The sequence below is a fragment of the Oncorhynchus clarkii genome, chromosome 24 (genome assembly GCF_045791955.1).
Source record: "Oncorhynchus clarkii lewisi isolate Uvic-CL-2024 chromosome 24, UVic_Ocla_1.0, whole genome shotgun sequence".
Classification (NCBI taxonomy): Eukaryota; Metazoa; Chordata; class Actinopteri; order Salmoniformes; family Salmonidae; genus Oncorhynchus; species Oncorhynchus clarkii.
In genome coordinates, this window is record NC_092170.1 from 9172955 (window position 1) to 9192280 (window position 19326).

The 19326-nt window shown below is 45.3% G+C and overlaps 1 protein-coding gene across 6 annotated transcripts in view; it reads left to right on the forward strand.

The window, feature by feature from the left end:
- LOC139382280 (rap1 GTPase-activating protein 2-like) overlaps nt 1–19326 on the forward strand; it is a 115744-nt gene that overhangs the window by 40720 nt on the left and 55698 nt on the right. The window contains exon 1 of one of the 6 annotated variants that reach the window (XM_071126153.1): nt 12757–13097. The exons of 4 other annotated variants lie outside the window; for them this stretch is intronic. In XM_071126153.1, the coding sequence (XP_070982254.1) occupies nt 12958–13097 (140 nt within the window). In that variant the 5' untranslated portion in view covers nt 12757–12957. Of the gene's footprint in view, nt 1–12756; nt 13098–19326 lie in introns of those variants that run through there. One more of the 6 variants, XM_071126152.1, reaches the window with a different exon arrangement.

Sequence of the window (19326 nt, forward strand, 5' to 3'; positions counted from 1 at the left end):
CTGGTCCAAAGTAGTCCACTACTATGTCTGGGAATAGGGCATCATTTGAGATTTTGTCAAAAGCGGTTGTCTCCAGAGGTTTCCGTCACATTGCCTGGCTACAGAGGGCACCGATTGACCCATGATGGATGGGGTGTCAGACAGGCAGTGCTGTTAGCACCCAGCAGCAGAGCAGGGGTCCTAATGGTCGTCTGGGCTGAGGTGAGGCCATTAGGTGAGGCACTGTGAGAGTGATGAAGTGGTGCCAGCCAGCCAGCCAGCAAACGGCCCTTTGCGATTCAGAGCAGAACTGAGAGAGAGAGATGAGGGAGAGAGGGGAAAGTGAGAACAGAGAGGGAGAGATGTGGGAGAGAGGGGAAAGTGAGAACAGAGAGGGAGAGATGTGGGAGAGAGGGGAAAGTGAGAACAGAGAGGGAGAGATGTGGGAGAGAGGGGAAAGTGAGAACAGAGAGGGAGAGATGTGGGAGAGAGGGGAAAGTGAGAACAGAGAGGGAGAGATGTGGGAGAGAGGGGAAAGTGAGAACAGAGAGGGAGAGATGTGGGAGAGAGGGGAAAGTGAGAACAGAGAGGGAGAGATGTGGGAGAGAGGGGAAAGTGAGAACAGAGAGGGAGAGATGTGGGAGAGAGAAAGAGAGCATGAGAGAGAACAGATATTGCTCTTATATCCCTTGGCTTGGGCCCAGGAGGAAGTTGTGTGTGTGTGTGTGTGTGTGTGTGTGTGTGTGTGTGTGTGTGTGTGTGTGTGTGTGTGTGTGTGTGTGTGTGTGTCATTGTAGCTCTAGAAAGTACCCTGATGGCGCCCCCTGGCTTAGCAGGGCCAGTGTTACTCACAGTAGGCAGCTGTTCAGAGCCTCAAGTGAAACTGGGGCAAGAACACAGTCCTCCCATCTAGTAAATCACCTTCAAAAAATTACTACATTCTGAGTTTGTGGCACTCATAGACACTGGAAAGGCATTGGGTGATGGGGAAACAAGTCACCTTATGTCGAAGTCAACTCATCCTTCCCTGGGACTGAAACTGACTCTTGTTCCCCCAATGGAAAGTTCCGGAGCTACTACATCTAAGACTTATTTGTCAAGCCTAAACTTTCTCCTCTCCTCCCTCTCACCTCCCTTGCCATCTGTCGCTTCTTGACAAACACATGGTGTCTTGTTTGGCGGACTCAGCAGCCCCTGGCTCTCTGGCTCTCTCAGCCCCTGGCTCCCTCTCTATGAGGAATGATGGCGGGATGGAGGGGGAAGGGAGAAATAAACAGAAAAAGATGCAGAGTGAGAGATGGAAAGATAGAGGCAGAGTGAGAGATGGAAAGATAGAAGCAGAGTGAGAGATGGAAAGATAGAGGCAGAGTGAGAGATGGAAAGATAGAGGCAGAGCGAGAGATAGAAAGAGATATGGGTAGGGATGGATGGAAAGGTAGAGGCAGAGAGAAAGAGAGATGGGAAAAGAGATGGAGAGAGTCACATGGATCAAGAGAGAGAGGGGGGGGGAGAGAGGAGGAGAGAGGGCTGAAGTCATGGTACTGACACATGGTCACAGGGCAGGTCTACAGTATGTTCAGAGCGCCAAGTCGTTACCACAGTGTGTCCCACTCACTAAAGCGGAATTAATGACCAGCTCAGCTTGAGGGCAAAATCTCTAGGAATTGGATTGTAGAGGCTCTATATGTCTTGAGTCACTGTATTTTATAATGTGTGTTTCAATTTATGTTCCATTTGACACAACAATATGCCCTTATGCCCTTACATAGTAGAATTGATGTTAATACATCATGTTATTACATTTGCATGTAGTATTGTTGATATGATTTCCAGCAATAAGGTCCGAGGAAGGGTGGTAAATGGCCAAAATACCACGGCTAAGGGCATATATCACAAACCCCTGAGGTGCCTTGTTGCTATTATAAACTGGTTACCAACGTAATTAAAACAATAAATTGTCTTTTTTTTTTGTCATACCCATGGTACACGGTCTGATATACCATGGCCTTCAGCCAATCAGCATTTTTTATTTATTTCACCTTTAAAACTCCTTAAGGAGGCTGTGAATTCTTTCTGCTTTTTGTTAAAAAATCACGCAAAATTTCAACGTCCTGCTACTCATGCCAGGAATGTAGTATATGCATATGATTAGTATGTGTGGATAGAAAACACTCTGAAGTTTCTAAAACTGGTTAAATCATGTCTGTGACTATAACAGAACGTGTGTAGCAGGCAAAATCCCAAGGAAAACTGTTCACAAAAAAAACAAACAAAAAATCCCTCCGCCAGTCTCTGTATTGTCTAAGACAAGGGAAAATAGATAGCGACCAGTTTACAGTTCCTACAGCTTCCACATGATGTCGCCAGACTTGGCAATTTGGTTGAAGTTAATCCTTGGTGAAATGAGGAATAGGCACTTCCTGTTGTCGAGTCCACCGGAGGAAGTTATGGAAGAGAAAATATGGACCATGATTTCAAGACTTGCTGCTATTGAATACAGATCGCCCCGTGATCAATTTAATCGATTATTAACGTTTACTAATACATAAAGTTAGATTACAAAAGTAGTTTGAAGTGTTTTGTCAAAGTTTATAGGCAACTTTTTTAATTTAAAAAAATGACGTTGCGTTTTGGAAAGCAGTTTTTTCCTGGATCAGACGGGCTTCATAAATGGACATTTTGGGTATACATGGACGGATTTAATCGAAAAAAAGACCCAATTGTGATGTTTATGGGACATATAGGAGTGCCAACAAAGAATCTCGTCAAAGGTAATGAATGTTTTATATTTTATTTCTGCGTTTTGTGTAGCGCCGGCTACGCTAATTCCTTTGTTTACGTCCCCTTTAGGTATTTTGGGGGGTTGCATGCTATCAGATAATAGCTTCTCATGCTTTCGCCGAAAAGCATTTTAAAAATCTGACATGTTGGCTAGATTCACAACGAGTGTAGCTTTAATTGAGTACCCTGCATGTGTGTTTTAATGAAAGTTTGAGTTGTATCGAGTACTATTAGTTGTCACTGAAATTTCTGCTGATGTTGATCCCTGTACAGGGACAGCAGCCATAACAGGTTTTAACCAGGTAGGCTAGTTGAGAACAAGTTCTCATTTACAACTGCGACCTGGCCAAGATAAAGCATAGCAGTGTGAACAGACAACACAGAGTTACACATAGAATAAAGAAGCATACAGTCAATAACACAGTAGAAAAAAGGGGGAAAAAGAAAGAAAAAAGAAAAAAAAAGAGAGTCTATATACATTGTGTGCAAAAGGCATGAGGAGGTAGGCGATTAATTACAATTTTGCAGATTAACACTGGAGTGATAAATGATCAGATGGTCATGTACAGGTAGAGAGAGATACTGGTGTGCAAAAGAGCAGAAAAGTAAATAAATATAAACAGTATGGGGATGAGGTAGGTAAATTGGGTGGGCTATTTACCGATAAACTATGTACAGCTGCAGCGATCGGTTAGCTGCTCAGATAGCAGATGTTTGAAGTTGGTGAGGGAGATAAAAGCATTCATGGCATTCAGCATTCGAACCACACAGTTTATAATGTTTCTTATAATATTGCGTTGCATTCCCTTTCACGTTAACTTAGTGTTTACATTGTGAGATACTGTATGACAGTATGGGTTGCTGGATCGAATCCCCGAGCTGACAAGGAAAAAATCTGTCGTTCTGCCTCTGAACAAGGCAGTTAACCCACTGTTCCCCGGTAGGCCGTCATTGTCAATAAGAATGTGTTCTTAACTGACTTGCCTAGTTAAATGAAGGTTAAATGAAAAAATAAAACAAATTGAGCTCAAGTGCATCCTGTTTTCATTGATCATCCTTGAGATGTTTCTACAACTTGATTGGAGTCCACCTGTGATGAATTGGACATGATTTGAAAAGGCACACCTGTCTATATAAGGTCCCACAGTTGACAGTGCATGTCAGAGCAAAAACCAAGCCGTGAGGTTGAAGGTATTGTCCATAGAGCTCCGAGACAGAATTGTGTCGAGGGACAGATCTGGGGAAGGTTACCAAAAAAGGGCTGCAGCATTGAAGGTCCCCAAGAACACAGTGGCCTCCATCATTCTTAAATGGAAGATGTTTGGAACCACCAAGACTCTTACTAGAGCTGGCCACCCGGCCAAACTGAGCAATCGGGGGAGAAGGGAGGTGACCAAGAACCCAATGGTCACTCTGACAGAGCTCCAGAGTTCCTCTGCGGAGATGGGAGAACCTTCCAAAAGGACAACCATCTCTGCAGCACTCCACCAATTAGGCCTTTATAGTAGAGAGGTCAGACGGAAACCACTCCTCAGTAAAAGGCGCATGGCAGTCCGCTTGGAGTTTGCCAAAAGGAACCTAAAGTACTCTCAGACTATGAGAAACAAGATTTTGATGAAACCAAGATTGGCCTGAAACCAAGATTTTGCCTGAATGCCCAGCTTCACCTCTGGAGGAAACCTGGCACCATCCCTACGTTGAAGCATGGTGGTGGCAGCATCATGATGTGTTTTTCAGCGGCAGGGACTGGGAGACTAGTCAGGATCAAGGGAAAGATGAACGTAGCAAAGTACAGAGAGATCCTTGAGAAAAACCTGCTCCAGAGCGCTCAGGACCTCAGACTGGTGGCAAAGGTTCACCTTCCAACAGGACAACACAAGAGTGGCTTCAGGACAAGTCTGTGAATGTCCTTGAGTGGCCCAGCCAGAGCCCAGACTTGAACCCGATCGAACATCTCTGGAGAGACCTGATAATAGCTGTGATGCTCCCCATCCAACCTGACAGAGCTTGAGAGGATCTACATACCCAAGAAGACCCGAGGCTGTAATCGCTGCCAAAGGTGCTTCAACAAAATACTGAGGAAAGGGTCTGAATACTTATGTAAATGTAATATTTCCTTTTGCAAAAATGTCTAAAAACCAGTTGTTGATTGTCATTATGGGGTGTTGTCTGAATACTTTCTGAATGCACTGCATATCCTACATGAAGCACGGTGTACTTTACGCATGCACACGCACACACACACACACGCACGCACGCACGCTGCGTGCACACACACACACACACGCACGCGTGTGATGATGATGAAAAGCTGGCACACCTATCCACAAGTGTGTTAGCCCCAGGGAGGGTTTAAGTTCTGCCGTTGTCCACTTGCCTCTTGAAAAGAGGCTACTTCATCAGACAGGCTGTCAAGAGAAAATGTAGAGAAAACCTTTGAAATAAGAGAGGAACATTTTACAACAAAGACGAGGCAGTTCCTGAAACAGACACATACTGTATGTAATGTCTATGATGTTCTTTCATCCTCTTGCATGTCAATGATATGTTATGTTAGAAATGAACGTGTTTCTGTGTATACAGTCTGTATCGAGCCTGTATCTCTGGATTCTAAGTGCTCGTTAGTCACCGTGGCTCTCTACCTCCCATATTTGGTCATTTGTCAGTAACACAAAGGCTAGCATTGATGTTTGGCTCAATAACATCGTGGCTGGAATGCACGTTTGACCAATCAGATTACGTGGTCGTAACTACACTGTAACCTTTTCATAATAGCGTGTATTGACACTCCAGGTTGTGATATATTGATGATGTATTGATTATTTAACACATCTCAATGAGAAGCTAGCTGCATCTCAATAAGCTGGCTCGCCACATCTCAGTGAGCTAGCTAGCCCCATCTCAATGAGCTAGTTCGCCACATCTCAATGAGCTAGCTAGCCACATCTCAATGAGCTAGCTCACCACATCTCAATGAGCTAGCTAGCCACATCTCAAAGAGCTAGCTCGCCACATCTCAATGAGCTAGCTAGCCACATCTCAATGAGCTAGCTAGCCACATCTCAATGAGCTAGCTAGCCACATCTCAATGAACTAGATAGCCACATCTCAGTGAGCTAGTTGGCCACATCTCAGTGAGCTAGTTGGCCACATCTCGATGAGCTAGTTGGCCACATCTCGATGAGCTAGTTGGCCACATCTCAATGAGCTAGATAGTGAGCTAGTTGGCCACATCTCGATGAGCTAGTTGGCCACATCTCGATGAGAGCTGTAAAGATCCCGGCACCAGTGCCGATAGGGCTGGAGTGAAAACAGAACTCCTTGAATGGGCTGGGCTCCAGAGCCACATGTTAGCCCTGTGCGGTCCACCGCTATTTTGGGCCTGTTAGTTTAGTTTGGCACCGACCTTTGGTCATGAAATCCTACAGTCCCATGGCCGCAGTCACCTTGTTCGAGAGGGTGTGTGTGTGTGTGTGTGTGTGTGTGTGTGAGAGAGAGAGAGTGTCATCTTTTATCATTTGGTTTACTCCCGTTCTTGAGAGGCTGTGGCTGTCTCGTGAGGAGTTGTCACACTAGAAGTGTGAGATGAAGAGAGAGAGAGGGGAGCGAGGGAGCAGCGGGTGGAGGAGGGGCGAGGAGAGAGGGAAAGTGCTGAGTTAAGTGTGTAAGTGAAGCACTCGTTTGTAGTCCACAGAGATGGGTGCTCCTCTGCACCAGCTGTGAAGGTCATCTCTCCCCTATGCCAAATTCTTGGTGTGGAATCCGTGGTGTGTGTACGTGTGTGTGTTTCTACGCTGGGTGGCATGGACAATGAGATGGCGTAGTGATAGTGGCATCTCTTTGTTTTATGAGACACAGCATTTCACTGTTAGTTCACACCTGTTGTTTACGAAGCATCTGACGAACACAATTTGATTTGCCTTTGGGACGTGGCGTAGTGAGGTGGTAGGATGGCTGGCTGGCATTGCAGTCTCACCCTGCTATTTGTGTGACACTGTGACTTGGCGTAGTGAGGTGGTAGGATGGCTGGCTGGCATAGCAGTCTCACCCTGCTGTTTGTGTGACACTGTGACGTGGCATAGTGTGGTTGTAGGATGGCTGGCTGGCATAGCAGTCTCACCCTGCTGTTTGTGTGACACTGTGACGTGGCATAGTGTGGTGGTAGGATGGCTGGCTGGCATTGCAGTCTCACCCTGCTGTTTGTGTGTGACGACAGCAAAGCGTGCCAGGGTGGCAGATTGATATATTTTCATTTATTACACACTGGGGGAGGTGTGTGTGTGTGTGTGTGTGTGTGCACTCTTGGGATGAGTGCTTAGTATGTGTGTGCATGCGTGTGTCAGTCTCTATGTGTGTGTACCAAACAGGAACGGTGGCTGTCACAGTCACTTCTGGTTGTGTGCCAGTCTGGGATACAGGCGTCCCACTTCCCACCTGGTGACGTACAAGCACAACAATCCCCTGAATGATCCACCGCGATGGAGGAGGCGCATGAAATGGTCCACCCCACAGGAGAGCACCGTTGGTGGGGGAGAGGAGGAGAGGACTCAGGGTGGGACTGGGAGAGGAGGAGGCATCATGTGAGGAGGGAATGGGAGGGCTGAGGTCTGTGAAGTCTGTGTATTCATGTGTTTACAGAAGCCCCTGTGGAACCTGGCTCTCCAGTCGGGTGGGAGGAGTGGGAGCTTGTTTGTCTCTCTCTCTGTCGCCCCAGAGCCTCACTGACACACACACATCTGCACGCGGACACACGCACACTCACGCACACACACACACACACACACACACACACACACACACACACACACACACACACACACACACACACACACACACACACACACACACACACACACACACACACACAGGGGAGGCTTGGAGAATCCTCAGCTGGGATACAGATCCCTGACAAGCTCTACAGATATATGAGTCTCGAACATGTAATAAAGCATATGAAAGTCAATAAACATGGGTAGTTAATTGGGTAAAACAGTGACTTCACCTTGACATGACTCATATACTGTTATGACTGTTATGTGCTACTCAACCACACATCTCAACAATCTTCTCGTAATCACTAAAAAGTGGTCATTAACTTAATTGTGCAGCAACAACAAAACAACAAAATGATTTCCCTCGTCTCCTCCTGTCTCCTAAGTCTCACTGGGGTTGCCAAGGGGACAGGTGTCGGTAGGCAAATTAGGGCTTGGCGCAGCGTTACCATGACATAGACAGAACACTGGAGATGCTATGCAGATGGATCTAGTACCTCTACCTTTATTGCTGTTACATTTGTTGTCTTTGTTGTTTCTTTTGGGTTCAGACTTTAAGGGTTGAAAGCCCCCTCACTGCTGCATTGAGGCTTAACCAGGGTGAATTCCTGATGAGGCCCTGATTTCCAAGGGAGACTGAAGGGGCAGGGCAAATATCAGAGCTATTAGAAATCAATGATTAATTGATCATATGAATAAGCCATTTTGCGTGGAGGTGGTCCTGGGAATCGAACCCACTACCATGTCATTGCAAACTCCTTGCTCTAACAACTGAGCTACAGAGGATCGCTCGTATTTAATATATATATATATATATAATTGTAGGGATCCAAAAGTTGTTGTTTTCATCAACAATACAGGATATCACCACTTGTTATAAGAGCTATTCCACCTATAGTAACAAACATCCATTCCCACTAACAGAATACATACCAACGGCATACCAAGCTCATAGACAGGCATTATCATACCATAACCTCCCACACACTATTATCCATTTACTGTATGACGTCTGTTGGCTCTCATGCTGTGTTGTCCACGTACAGTTGAAGTCGGAAGCTGACATACACCTTAGCCAGATACATGTGAACTCAGTTTTTCACAATTCCTGACATTTAATCCAAGTCAAAATTCCCTGTTTTCGGTCAGTTAGGATCACCACTTTATTTTAAGAATGTGAAATGTCAGAATAATAGTAGAGAGAATTATTTATTTCAGCTTTTATTTATTTCATCACATTCCCAGTGGGTCAGAAGTTTACATACACTCAATTAGTATTTGGTAGCATTGCCTTTAAATTGTTTAACTTGGGTCAAATGTTTCGGGTAGCCTTCCACAAGCTTCCCACAATAAATTGGGTGAATTTTGGCCCATTCCTACTGACAGAGCTGGTGTAACTGAGTCAGGTTTGTAGGCCTCCTTGCTCGCACACACTTTTTCAGTGCTGCCCACACATTTTCTATTGGATTGAGGTCAGGGCTTTGTGATGGCCACTCCAATACCTTGACTTTGTTGTCCTTGAACCATTTTGCCACAACTTTGGAAGTATCATAGGGGTCGTTGTCCATTTGGAAGATCCATTTGCGACCAAGCTTTAACTTCCTGATCTCATGTCTTGAGATGTTGCCTCAATATATCCACATAATTTTCCTCTCTCATGATGCCATCTATTTTTGAAGTGCACCAGTCCCTCATGCAACAAAGCACCCCCAAAACATGATGCTGCCACCCCCCGTGCTTCACGGTTGGGATGGTGTTCTTCGGCTTGCAAGCCTCCCCCTTTTTCCTCCAAACATAACGATGGTCATTATGGCACAGTTATATTTTTGTTTCATCGGAACAGAGGACATTTCTCCAAAAAGTATGATCGTTGTCCCCATGTGCAGCAAACCGTAGTCTGGCTTTTTTATGGCGTTTTTTGAGCAGTGGCTTCTTCCTTACTGAGCGACATTTTAAGGTTATGTCGATATAGGACTTGTTTTACTGTGGATATAGATACTTTTGTACCGGTATCCTCCAGCATCTTCACAAGGTCCTTTGCTGTTGTTCTGCGATTGATTTTCACTTTTCGCACCAAAGTACGTTCATCTCCAGGAGATAGAATGCATCTCCTTCCTGAGCAGTATGACAGCTGCGTGGTCCCATGGTGTTTATACTTGCATACTATTGTTTGTACAGATGAACGGGAAATTGCTCCCAAGGATGAACCAGACTTGTGGAGGTCTACAACTATTTTTCAGAGATCTTGGCTGATTTCTTTTGATTTTCCAATGATGTCAAGCAAAGAGGCACTGAGTTTGAAGATAGGCCTTGAAATACATCCACAGGTACACCTCCAATTGACTCAAATCATGTAAATTAGCCGATAAGAACCTTCTAAAGCCATGACGTAATTTTCTGGAATTTTCCAAGCTGTTTCAAGGCACAGTCAAATTAGTGTATGTACACTTCTGACCCAATGAAATTGTGAAACAGTGAATTATAAGTGAAATAATCAGTCTGTAAACAATTGGTGTATAAATGACTTGTGTCAAGCACAAAGTAGATGTCCTAACCCTCTTGCCAAAACTATAGTTTGTTAACAAGACATTTGTGGGGTGGTTGAAAAACGAGTTTTAATGACTCCAACCTAAGTGTATGTAAACTTCCGACTTCAACTGTACATGTGTCTATGGACCCTCCACTGTTGAGCCTGTGAAGACACTTGCGGCTTCACAGACAGACAGACAGACACAGAAAGCCTTTGTCCATCCAGGAGGGCCTATGGGAGTGCAATGCGAGAGTGGACACTGTGCTGTACTCTACTGTACTGTACTGTACAGACAGCAGACAATAGGAGGGGAGAGAGAGTTGGTGAGAAACACCACCATTCATGCAAGTCATTGAGCTGTCAAACAGAGAGCAGATGAAAGGCAAACAGGTGGCCAAAGGAGGAGAGGGACAGACAGAGATGGAGGGAGGGAGAGAAAACAGAAAATAATGTCTCGCTGGCTGCAGTGGGTTCTGGGTAAGAATGATGGTGACTCGTGTTTGCCAAGCTTTGGGGGCGGAGCTAGAGCATCAGCTGGTCTCAGACAGAGATGGAGGGAAGAGAGATGGAGGGAGGGAGAAAGGAAGAGAAATGGAGGGAGGGAGGGAGAGGAAGAGAGATGGATGGAGGGAGAGAGGAAGAGAGATGGAGGGACGGAGAGAAATTGGGGAGGGAAAAAGGGATGCATGGAAGAAAGAGAGAGGGAGGGAAGAGAGATGGAGGGAGAGGAAGAGAGATGAAGGGAGGGAGAGAGGAAGAGAGCTGGAGGGAGGGCAAGGAAGAGAGAGATGGACGGAGGAAGAGAGATGGAGGGAGGGAGAGAAATTGATGGATGGAAAGAGGGATTCATGGAAGAAAGAGAGAGAGGTGGAGATAGAGAAAGAGGTGGAGGGAGAGGGAAATTGAGGTAGATGAGGAAAGAGAAATGGAGAGAGAGAAATGGAGATAGACAGAGATTGAGGGAGAGATGGAGAGAGAGAGTTACTAGCGTTTGGTTTGTCATTTCTCTAAGCCTATCTTCTATTTGTTCTGTGCAGTTACGCTTCAATTCCAATGTTCTTGGCAACCGCAGAAGGCTTCTATTATGCTGTTTAAATTGAGATTTCACAAAGTGAGAGAGTGTGAAAAAACACAGAGGTGAAATCGAACAAGGTCACAGAAGAGATTAGATAGGAAACAAGGATGACAAAATGACAAGCCATTAGGCATACGTTATATAAAATATGGCAAATAGCACATATAGCAGCAATCTCAAATAGCAGTAATCTCAAATAGCACATAGCAGTAATCTCAAATAGCAGTAGTCTCAAATAGCACATAGCAGTAATCTCAAATAGCAGTAGTCTCAAATAGCACATAGCAGTAATCTCAAATAGCACAGCAGTAACCTCAAATAGCAGTGATCTCAAATAGCACATAGCAGTAGTCTGAAATAGTACATAGCAGTAATCTCGTAAAGCAGTAATCTCAAATAGAACATAGCAGTTATCTCAAATAGCACGTAGCAGTTATCTCAAATAGCAGTGATCTCAAATAGCACATAGCAGTAGTCTGAAATAGTACATAGCAGTAATCTCGTAAAGCAGTAATCTCAAATAGAACATAGCAGTTATCTCAAATAGCACGTAGCAGTTATCTCAAATAGCAGTAATCTCAAATAGCACATAGCAGTAATCGCACATAGCAGTAATCTCAAATAGGACATAGCAGTAATCTCAAATAGCACATAGCAGTAATCGCACATAGCAGTAATCTCAAATAGCACATAGCAGTAATCTCAAATAGCAGTAATCTCAAATAGCACGTAGCAGTAATCGCACATAGCAGTAATCTCAAATAGGACATAGCAGTAACCTCAAATAGCAGTAGTCTCAAATAGCACATAGCAGTAATCTCAAATAGCAGTAGTCTCAAATAGCACATAGCAGTAATCTCAAATAGCAGTAGTCTCAAATAGCACATAGCAGTAATCTCAAATAGCAGTAGTCTCAAATAGCACATAGCAGTAATCTCAAATAGCACAGCAGTAACCTCAAATAGCAGTAATCTCAAATAGCACATAGCAGTAATCTCAAATAGCAGTAGCCTCAAATAGAACATAGCAGTTATCTCAAATAGCAGTAGCCTCAAATAGCACATAGCAGTAATCTCATATAGCAGTAATCTCAAATAGAACCTAGCAGTTATCTCAAATAGCACATAGCAGTAATCACACATAGCAGTAATCTTAAACAAGGCATAGCAGTAATCTCAAATAGCAGTAGTCTCAAATAGCACATAGCAGTAATCTCAAATAGCAGTAATCTCAAATAGCACATAGCAGTAATCGCACATAGCAGTAATCTCAAATAGGACATAGCAGTAATCTCAAATAGCACATAGCAGTAATCTCAAATAGCAGTAGTCTCAAATAGCACATAGCAGTAATCTCAAATAGCACAGCAGTAACCTCAAATAGCAGTAATCTCAAATAGCACATAGCAGTAATCTCAAATAGCATTAGCCTCAAATAGCACATAGCAGTAATCTCAAATAGGACATAGCAGTAATCTCAAATAGCACATAGCAGTAATGTGCAAGCGAATGCAGTCAAGACTGTGAAAGCACATAGAGAGTGAGGGAGGAGGAGGAGAAAGGGGCAGAGCCTACACCAAGCCCTGCCTATCAGGCGGAGGTGGGCAGGGATAGAGAGCCGGGAAGGTGGGAGCGAGTGAGGGAGAGGGAGAGCGCATGAGAAAGAAAGAGGTAGACAGAGATGCAGAAATACAGTCAGTCTGCCTGTGCCGGTGACGTTGTGTGTGGCAGTGCTGCTGTACAGTGTGGTCCGTTAGGACCACTAACCCATCAGGGACTACAGCACAACACAGTCTGGATCCAGAACCACAACCAGACACCATGTCAGGCTCCACTCCTGAGCCCGCTCCTCCGAGGGTCCACTCTAAAAAGGCTGGGATCCGGGCTGCGGTGATTCTAATCGGACTCCTGCAAAAGTCGCGACGAGCGAAGGAGAGAGAGAGGGAGAAGGAGAGAGAGCGGTGGGTGAACTTTATCTGCTGTTTGGTCTCCTGGCTGGTCTGGTTGGCTGCCTGCCTGTCTCAGAGGCTCACACTCTGCACTGCGGTGTTAAGTCAAGCTTTCAGAGCAACTTTTATTGTCTGACTATAAGTGCTGTTTCTATACACAGGTCAATGCTTGTCTGTGCCTTGTGTTTGTCTGTGTCCTTGTCTTTTGTGTGGATGGTGTGTGTGTGTTTGTGTGTGTGTGTGTGTGTGTGTGTTGTTCTTGACACCACTGGTGTCTGTATGTGCATATCTGGGTCGGTAAAATGAAAGGAGAGAGAGAGCAAAGTTAAAGGTGAGGAGGTGTCATTTGAGCGCCTGCAAAAGAGAAAAGAGAGGAAGAGAGAGGAGAGAGAGAGAGAGAGAGAGAGAGAGAGCGCTATGAGTCCCTCTTCAACCTATTGTACCCTCAGCTATAGCTCGAGCCACTCCACTCAGGATCCAACGTACTGTGTTGTTTAATGCTACAGTATATGTCTCTATGTAGGTATGGCTTCCATTTGCCCCCCCCCCCTCTCTCTGTACTGTCTCGAGAACACAATGGAACGATTGCTGAAGACTCAAACTGGTCTGGAGAGTTTAAAAGGAAGGGATAGGCTGTCCTCAATGTCAACAGACCAGCAGACCAAAGCAGTTGAGTGTTAGTGACTCAAAGGGAGAGGTCTCAGTGATGTCAGTTTAATGGGAATGTGTGTGTGTGTGTGTGTGTGCGTGTGTGCGTGTGTGCGTGCGTGCGTGCGTTGCGTGCGTGCGTCTATATATTACAGGTGACTTATTGTATGTTGTTAACAGTGGGACTGCCAATGATGCAAATGTCAGGTGACAACAGTAAATAGTAATTCATAGAGAGAGTACAGGTACAGGTACAGGTACGTTCTGTTGTTTTTGCCCATCGATCACGGCTTTCCTTTGGAAAGCAGAAATAGCATGGCTGTGAGGGGAGGTTTATTTCACAACACCAAGGCAACAGGGGACACGGTGCCCTGAGGTTCTTTATGTTAAAAACCAATGTTAAGGAACAACTTGTATGTACACACACAACGAGTCTGTGCTGCTTTTCTTTTTATTTCTTTTTTCTTTTATTTCTTTTTTCAAACATTTTTTACCCCTTTTTTCTCCCCAATTACGTGGTATCCAATTGTTGTAGTAGCTACTATCTTGTCTCATCGCTACAACTCCCGTACGGGCTCGGGAGAGACGAAGGTTGAAAGTCATGCGTCCTCCGATACACAACCAACCAAGCCGCTGCTTCTTTAACACAGCGCACATCCAACCCGGAAGCCAGCCGCACCAATGCGCCGGAGGAAACACTGTGCACCTGGCCACCTTGGCTAGCGTACACTGCGCCCAGCCCGCCACAGGAGTCACTGGTGCGCGATGAGACAAGGACACCCCTACCGACCAAGCCCTCCCTAACCCGGGCGACGCTAGGCCAATTGTGCGTCGCCCCACGGACCTCCCGGTCGCGGCCGGTTACGACAGAGCCTGGGCGCGAACCCAGGACTCTGATGGCACAGCTGGCGCTGCAGTACAGCGCCCTTAACCACTGCGCCACCCGGGAGGCCCGTCTGTGCTGCTTTTCAACAAGACATCACTAACACAAACGCACAGTCTCACAAACGCACATTCTCACAAACGCACAGTCTCACAAACGCACAGTCTCACAAACACAGTCTCACAAACGCACAGTCTCACAAACGCGCAGTCTCACAAACGCACAGTCTCACAAACACACAGTCTCACAAACGCGTACTGTGCAGTTACGGCACGGCGGACGTCACTAATAATGTAAACACTTAACATTAACACACACTAGACCTAGATGGTAGTGATTGTGATGTATTGGTTCTGTGTGTTAGTTAGTTGGATGATGAGTTTCTGCATCTGGTCAGATAGTCTATGAGAAGTAGCAGTGGTGGTGGGCCTTAGATTGTGTCCACAGGGGCTGTCCTCCTCATTGGACTAGCACAGCTGGGCTGGAGACTCTTTAAAATCACTTAATGATGAATTTACAATGTACGCTGTTCCCAGTTCATTTGAACAGTATGGTGCTCCCAGGTTTTGTGTGTGTGTGTGTGTGTGTGTGTGTACACAGTGTACGAAACATTACGAACACCTGCTCTTTCCATGACATTGACTGACCAGGTGAAACCAGGTGAAAGCTATGATACCTTATTGATGTCACCTGTTAAATCCACTTCAATCAGTGTAGATGAAGGGGAGGAGACAGGTTAAAGAAGGGTTTTTAAGTCTTGGGATTTTAAAGTCTTAGGATTTTTAAGTCAGAGGGTGAATGTGTGTGTGTGTGTGTGTGTGTGTGTGTGTGTGTGTGTGTGTGTGTGTGTGTGTGTGTGTGTGTGTGTGTGTGTGTGTGTGTGTGTGTGTGTGTGTGTGTTTTTGTACTAGCTTACTGGCTTAGAATAGTAACCCAGTCAGTCCAGTGCGTTGTTGCGGTTGAGAAGGGTTGAGGGTTCTGGGTTCCTGTCTCCTAACCCTCCTTGTTCCTCCTGGTTGATTGGCAGCCCTCCTCCCGTCCCCTGTGAGGGGGGTTAATACCTGTCTAACTGGAGTTAAGCACATTCAACCCTTACTTACACCATGATTAGAATCACTGCTGCCTGATGATGATACAGTCTGGCCGTTACTAGTCCCACATGGACTGTGTCCCAGATGACACATTATTCACTATAGTGCACGACGTTTGACCAAGGCCAGAGGGCCATTTGGGGCACAGCCATGGATGAGAGTGTGAACAGGCTGCTACCCCCCCACCAGGGAATTGCAGGCTACCGTGCAGCTATTTGTTAATTCGTTCAAATTAAATGTAAACAATTCCGGAAGTAAAGTACATTTAATTACAACCAGGGAATTGTTTGTTGTTGCTCCAGGCTGTTATGTTGAAATCCAAGAGCATAATGTGGAATATTTTTTTAGTTTTTTTTTCTGTGATACATGGCATGACCTTTTCTGAGCATCTTACAACCTTTTTTTATTAGTTCCCTCTCTACAACCTCTTTTCATATTCTGACTCACCCTTTCCCTCCTCCCTTTGCTCATTCTTCCTCTCCCTCTCTCATTCTTTCTCCCCTTCCCCCACTCTGCCAGTCTAGGAAAACAGTTGTGATTAGCAGCTGTTGGGGATCACAAGGAGACTGCACTGCTAGCCCTCCAGGCATGAACGAAACACACACATGCTACTCACGCACACATGCTACTCACACACACATGCTACACACACACACACACACACACACACACACACACACACACACACACACACACACACACACACACACACAAACACGTTCTACTCATGCACGTACACAAACACACACATACTCATGCTACTAATGCACACACACACACACATTCTACTCAAGCACGCACGCATGCACACACACACTCACGCATGCATGCATACACCTATACACACACACAAACAAACACACAATCAGCAAATATCTACTGGGAAGCCTGGCACAGAGTAGGTAGAGGTGACAATACAGGGAAAAGGGTAACGTTGACTTTAGTCATTGCAGTGAACCTCTGTGTGTCTGGCAGTTTGTAAATTAATACCTTCATACCACAGAACATACACACTCAGGTCTTCATGTGTGTGTCTGATATTTCCACACTTATGGCATTCTCCTCTACATGTCACACTGCATGGAGACTGCGTGAGTTTGCTGATGTTGTTGATGTTTATGTCTGTTTTTCTGTTCTCCTTTCCTGTTTGTGTGTGTGTGTGTGTGTGTGTGTGTGTGTGTGTGTGTGTGTGTGTGTGTGTGTGTGTGTGTGTGTGTGTGTGTGTGTGTGTGTGTGTTTGTGTGTGTGTGTGTGTGTGTGTGTGTGTGTGTGCCAGGGTGTGCATGTGGCAGTGCCAGGGAAGGAGCCAGTGAGCTGTGGCTCGTGTAATGGATGAGGTGGTATTGTCTCCCTAAGAAGTGCCCAGAGATGGGCACACTGACAGATTGCATGGAGCCCTATTTACAGAGCACAACTATGTGAAGGGATTGGGGAAGATATTTTTAGCCTGGGCACTCATCTCCCCTCTCTCTCTATCTTTCTCTTTCTTCACCTGTGTCTCTGTCCAGCTGTCTCTCTTCAAACTCTCACATGTACTGTGGGGGTTGTCTGACAGATTGTGATTTTTAGATGTTGAAAGCATGATGGGTTATTTGAAATATCCCATAGTTCAGTACAGGTCCATTGACAGAGTCTGGGTTAGGTATATTGTCTGAAAGCACATTAGAATATTTCAGATAGAGTTTTTGTGGTTAGATCCTACTTAGATTAGATCACTTCCTTTATTTAACTTCATGTCATAATAATAGCTAGGAACTGGGAGCTGACACCAGGAACACCACACACACACACACACACACACACACACGCACACGCTCACACTCACGCTCACGCTCACGCTCACGCACACGCACACACGCACACACGCACACACGCTCACACGCTCACACGCTCACGCACACGCACACGCACACGTACACACTCACACTCACACTCACACACTCACACACGCACACACGCTCACACACACACACACACACACACACACACACACACACACACACACACACACACACGCACACACACACACACTCACACTCACACTCACACTCACACTCACACACACACACGGAGAGAGAGTTTCCTCTGAGGTCTCCTATTATAACAGTATGGGGTTGGACCAGAGCCCAGAGAGGGGGAGACCTTTACTGGTGTTGACTTACAGAAACACCTGGCCTGTTTACCCTCACAGTGGGTGGTTGAGAGCAAGGGACTGAGGAAAATAAGGGGGAGGAGCCGGGGGAACGAGAAGTGAGGCAGAAGACGGCTACCACAGAAAGAAGGGAGAATCCAATTTTACCTCAACAGGTTTCCCTCTTTATGTTATCTGCTCTGGAGAATTTTTAAAAAATATGTGAAGGCTTGCCAAGTCATTTCTGCTCTTGTTTTCTTGGCACAGCGTAATCCAGAACGTCAGTGGAAGGCTTTTATAGTAAAGTGCTCGAGGTTCTGAAATGTTAGTCGGCATGAAAATCTTCTTTGATGGCAATAATTATCAGTTGCAGAGTACTTTTATGGCGCTTTAATAGACCTCCATATAAATACAGCTGTTAAACTGGAAGCCTTTATGAAGTCGACAGGGAAAACCACCGCTTTTCTGTACAACATTTTCGCGTCAGTTAAGGAACGTTTTTATGACAGTAGATCTCAATCTCAATAAAGTTGTTGCAGTATATTTACAGTATTAATGTAAATCTTTATGATGTCAGCAATGAAACCCATAGCTCCTCTGTGAGTTCTGGAAGGGCCTGGCACCCTAACACCCCTTGGTCCCCTCTAACTTCCTGACCTTGAAGGGTCTGTCAATAACAGGCCAACAGAGCGTGCTCTGTTCCCTTCATTCAGAAGGCTGTGTCTCTCAGTTCAGGACAACTACGTGTTTGCTCTCAAGGGGCTCTCACCTTGTCACATAGAACAGGCGTGAGGGTGGTCATGATTCAGCTGTTTGAGTCTGTGCTGTGATTATGGTGCTTCTCTGTGCAGTAGAGAGTTCTGACGATTATTTTGTGTGTGTGCGTACTTGTGTGCGTGCGTGCGTACGTACATTTGTGTGACTGTGTGTGTGTGTGTGTGTGTGTGTGTGTGTGTGTGTGTGTGTGTGTGTGTGTGTGTGTGTGTGTGTGTGTGTGTGTGTGTGTGTGTTTGTGTGTGACAGCAAGAGAGTGCGTTTTCATGTGTGTTCTGTCCTATGCACACAACACATCAATACTCAAAGCCAATTCAATGCTCAAAGCCAATTCAATGCTCAAAGCCAATTCAATGCTCAAAGCCAATTCAATACTCAAAGCCAATTCAATGCTCAAAGCCAATTCAATACTCAAAGCCAATTCAATGCTCAAAGCCAATTCAACACTCAAAGCCAATTCAATGCTCAAAGCCAATTCAATACTCAAAGCCAATTCAATACTCAAAGCCAATTCAATACTCAAAGCCAATTCAATACTCAAAGCCAATTCAACACTCAAAGCCAATTCAACAATCAAAGCCAATTCAATGCTCAAAGCCAATTCAATACTCAAAGCCAATTCAACACTCAAAGCCAATTCAATGCTCAAAGCCAACTCTTAAAGTTCCAAAGCAGTCGTTTATTTTATCTCAATATCAAATAATTTCTGGGTAA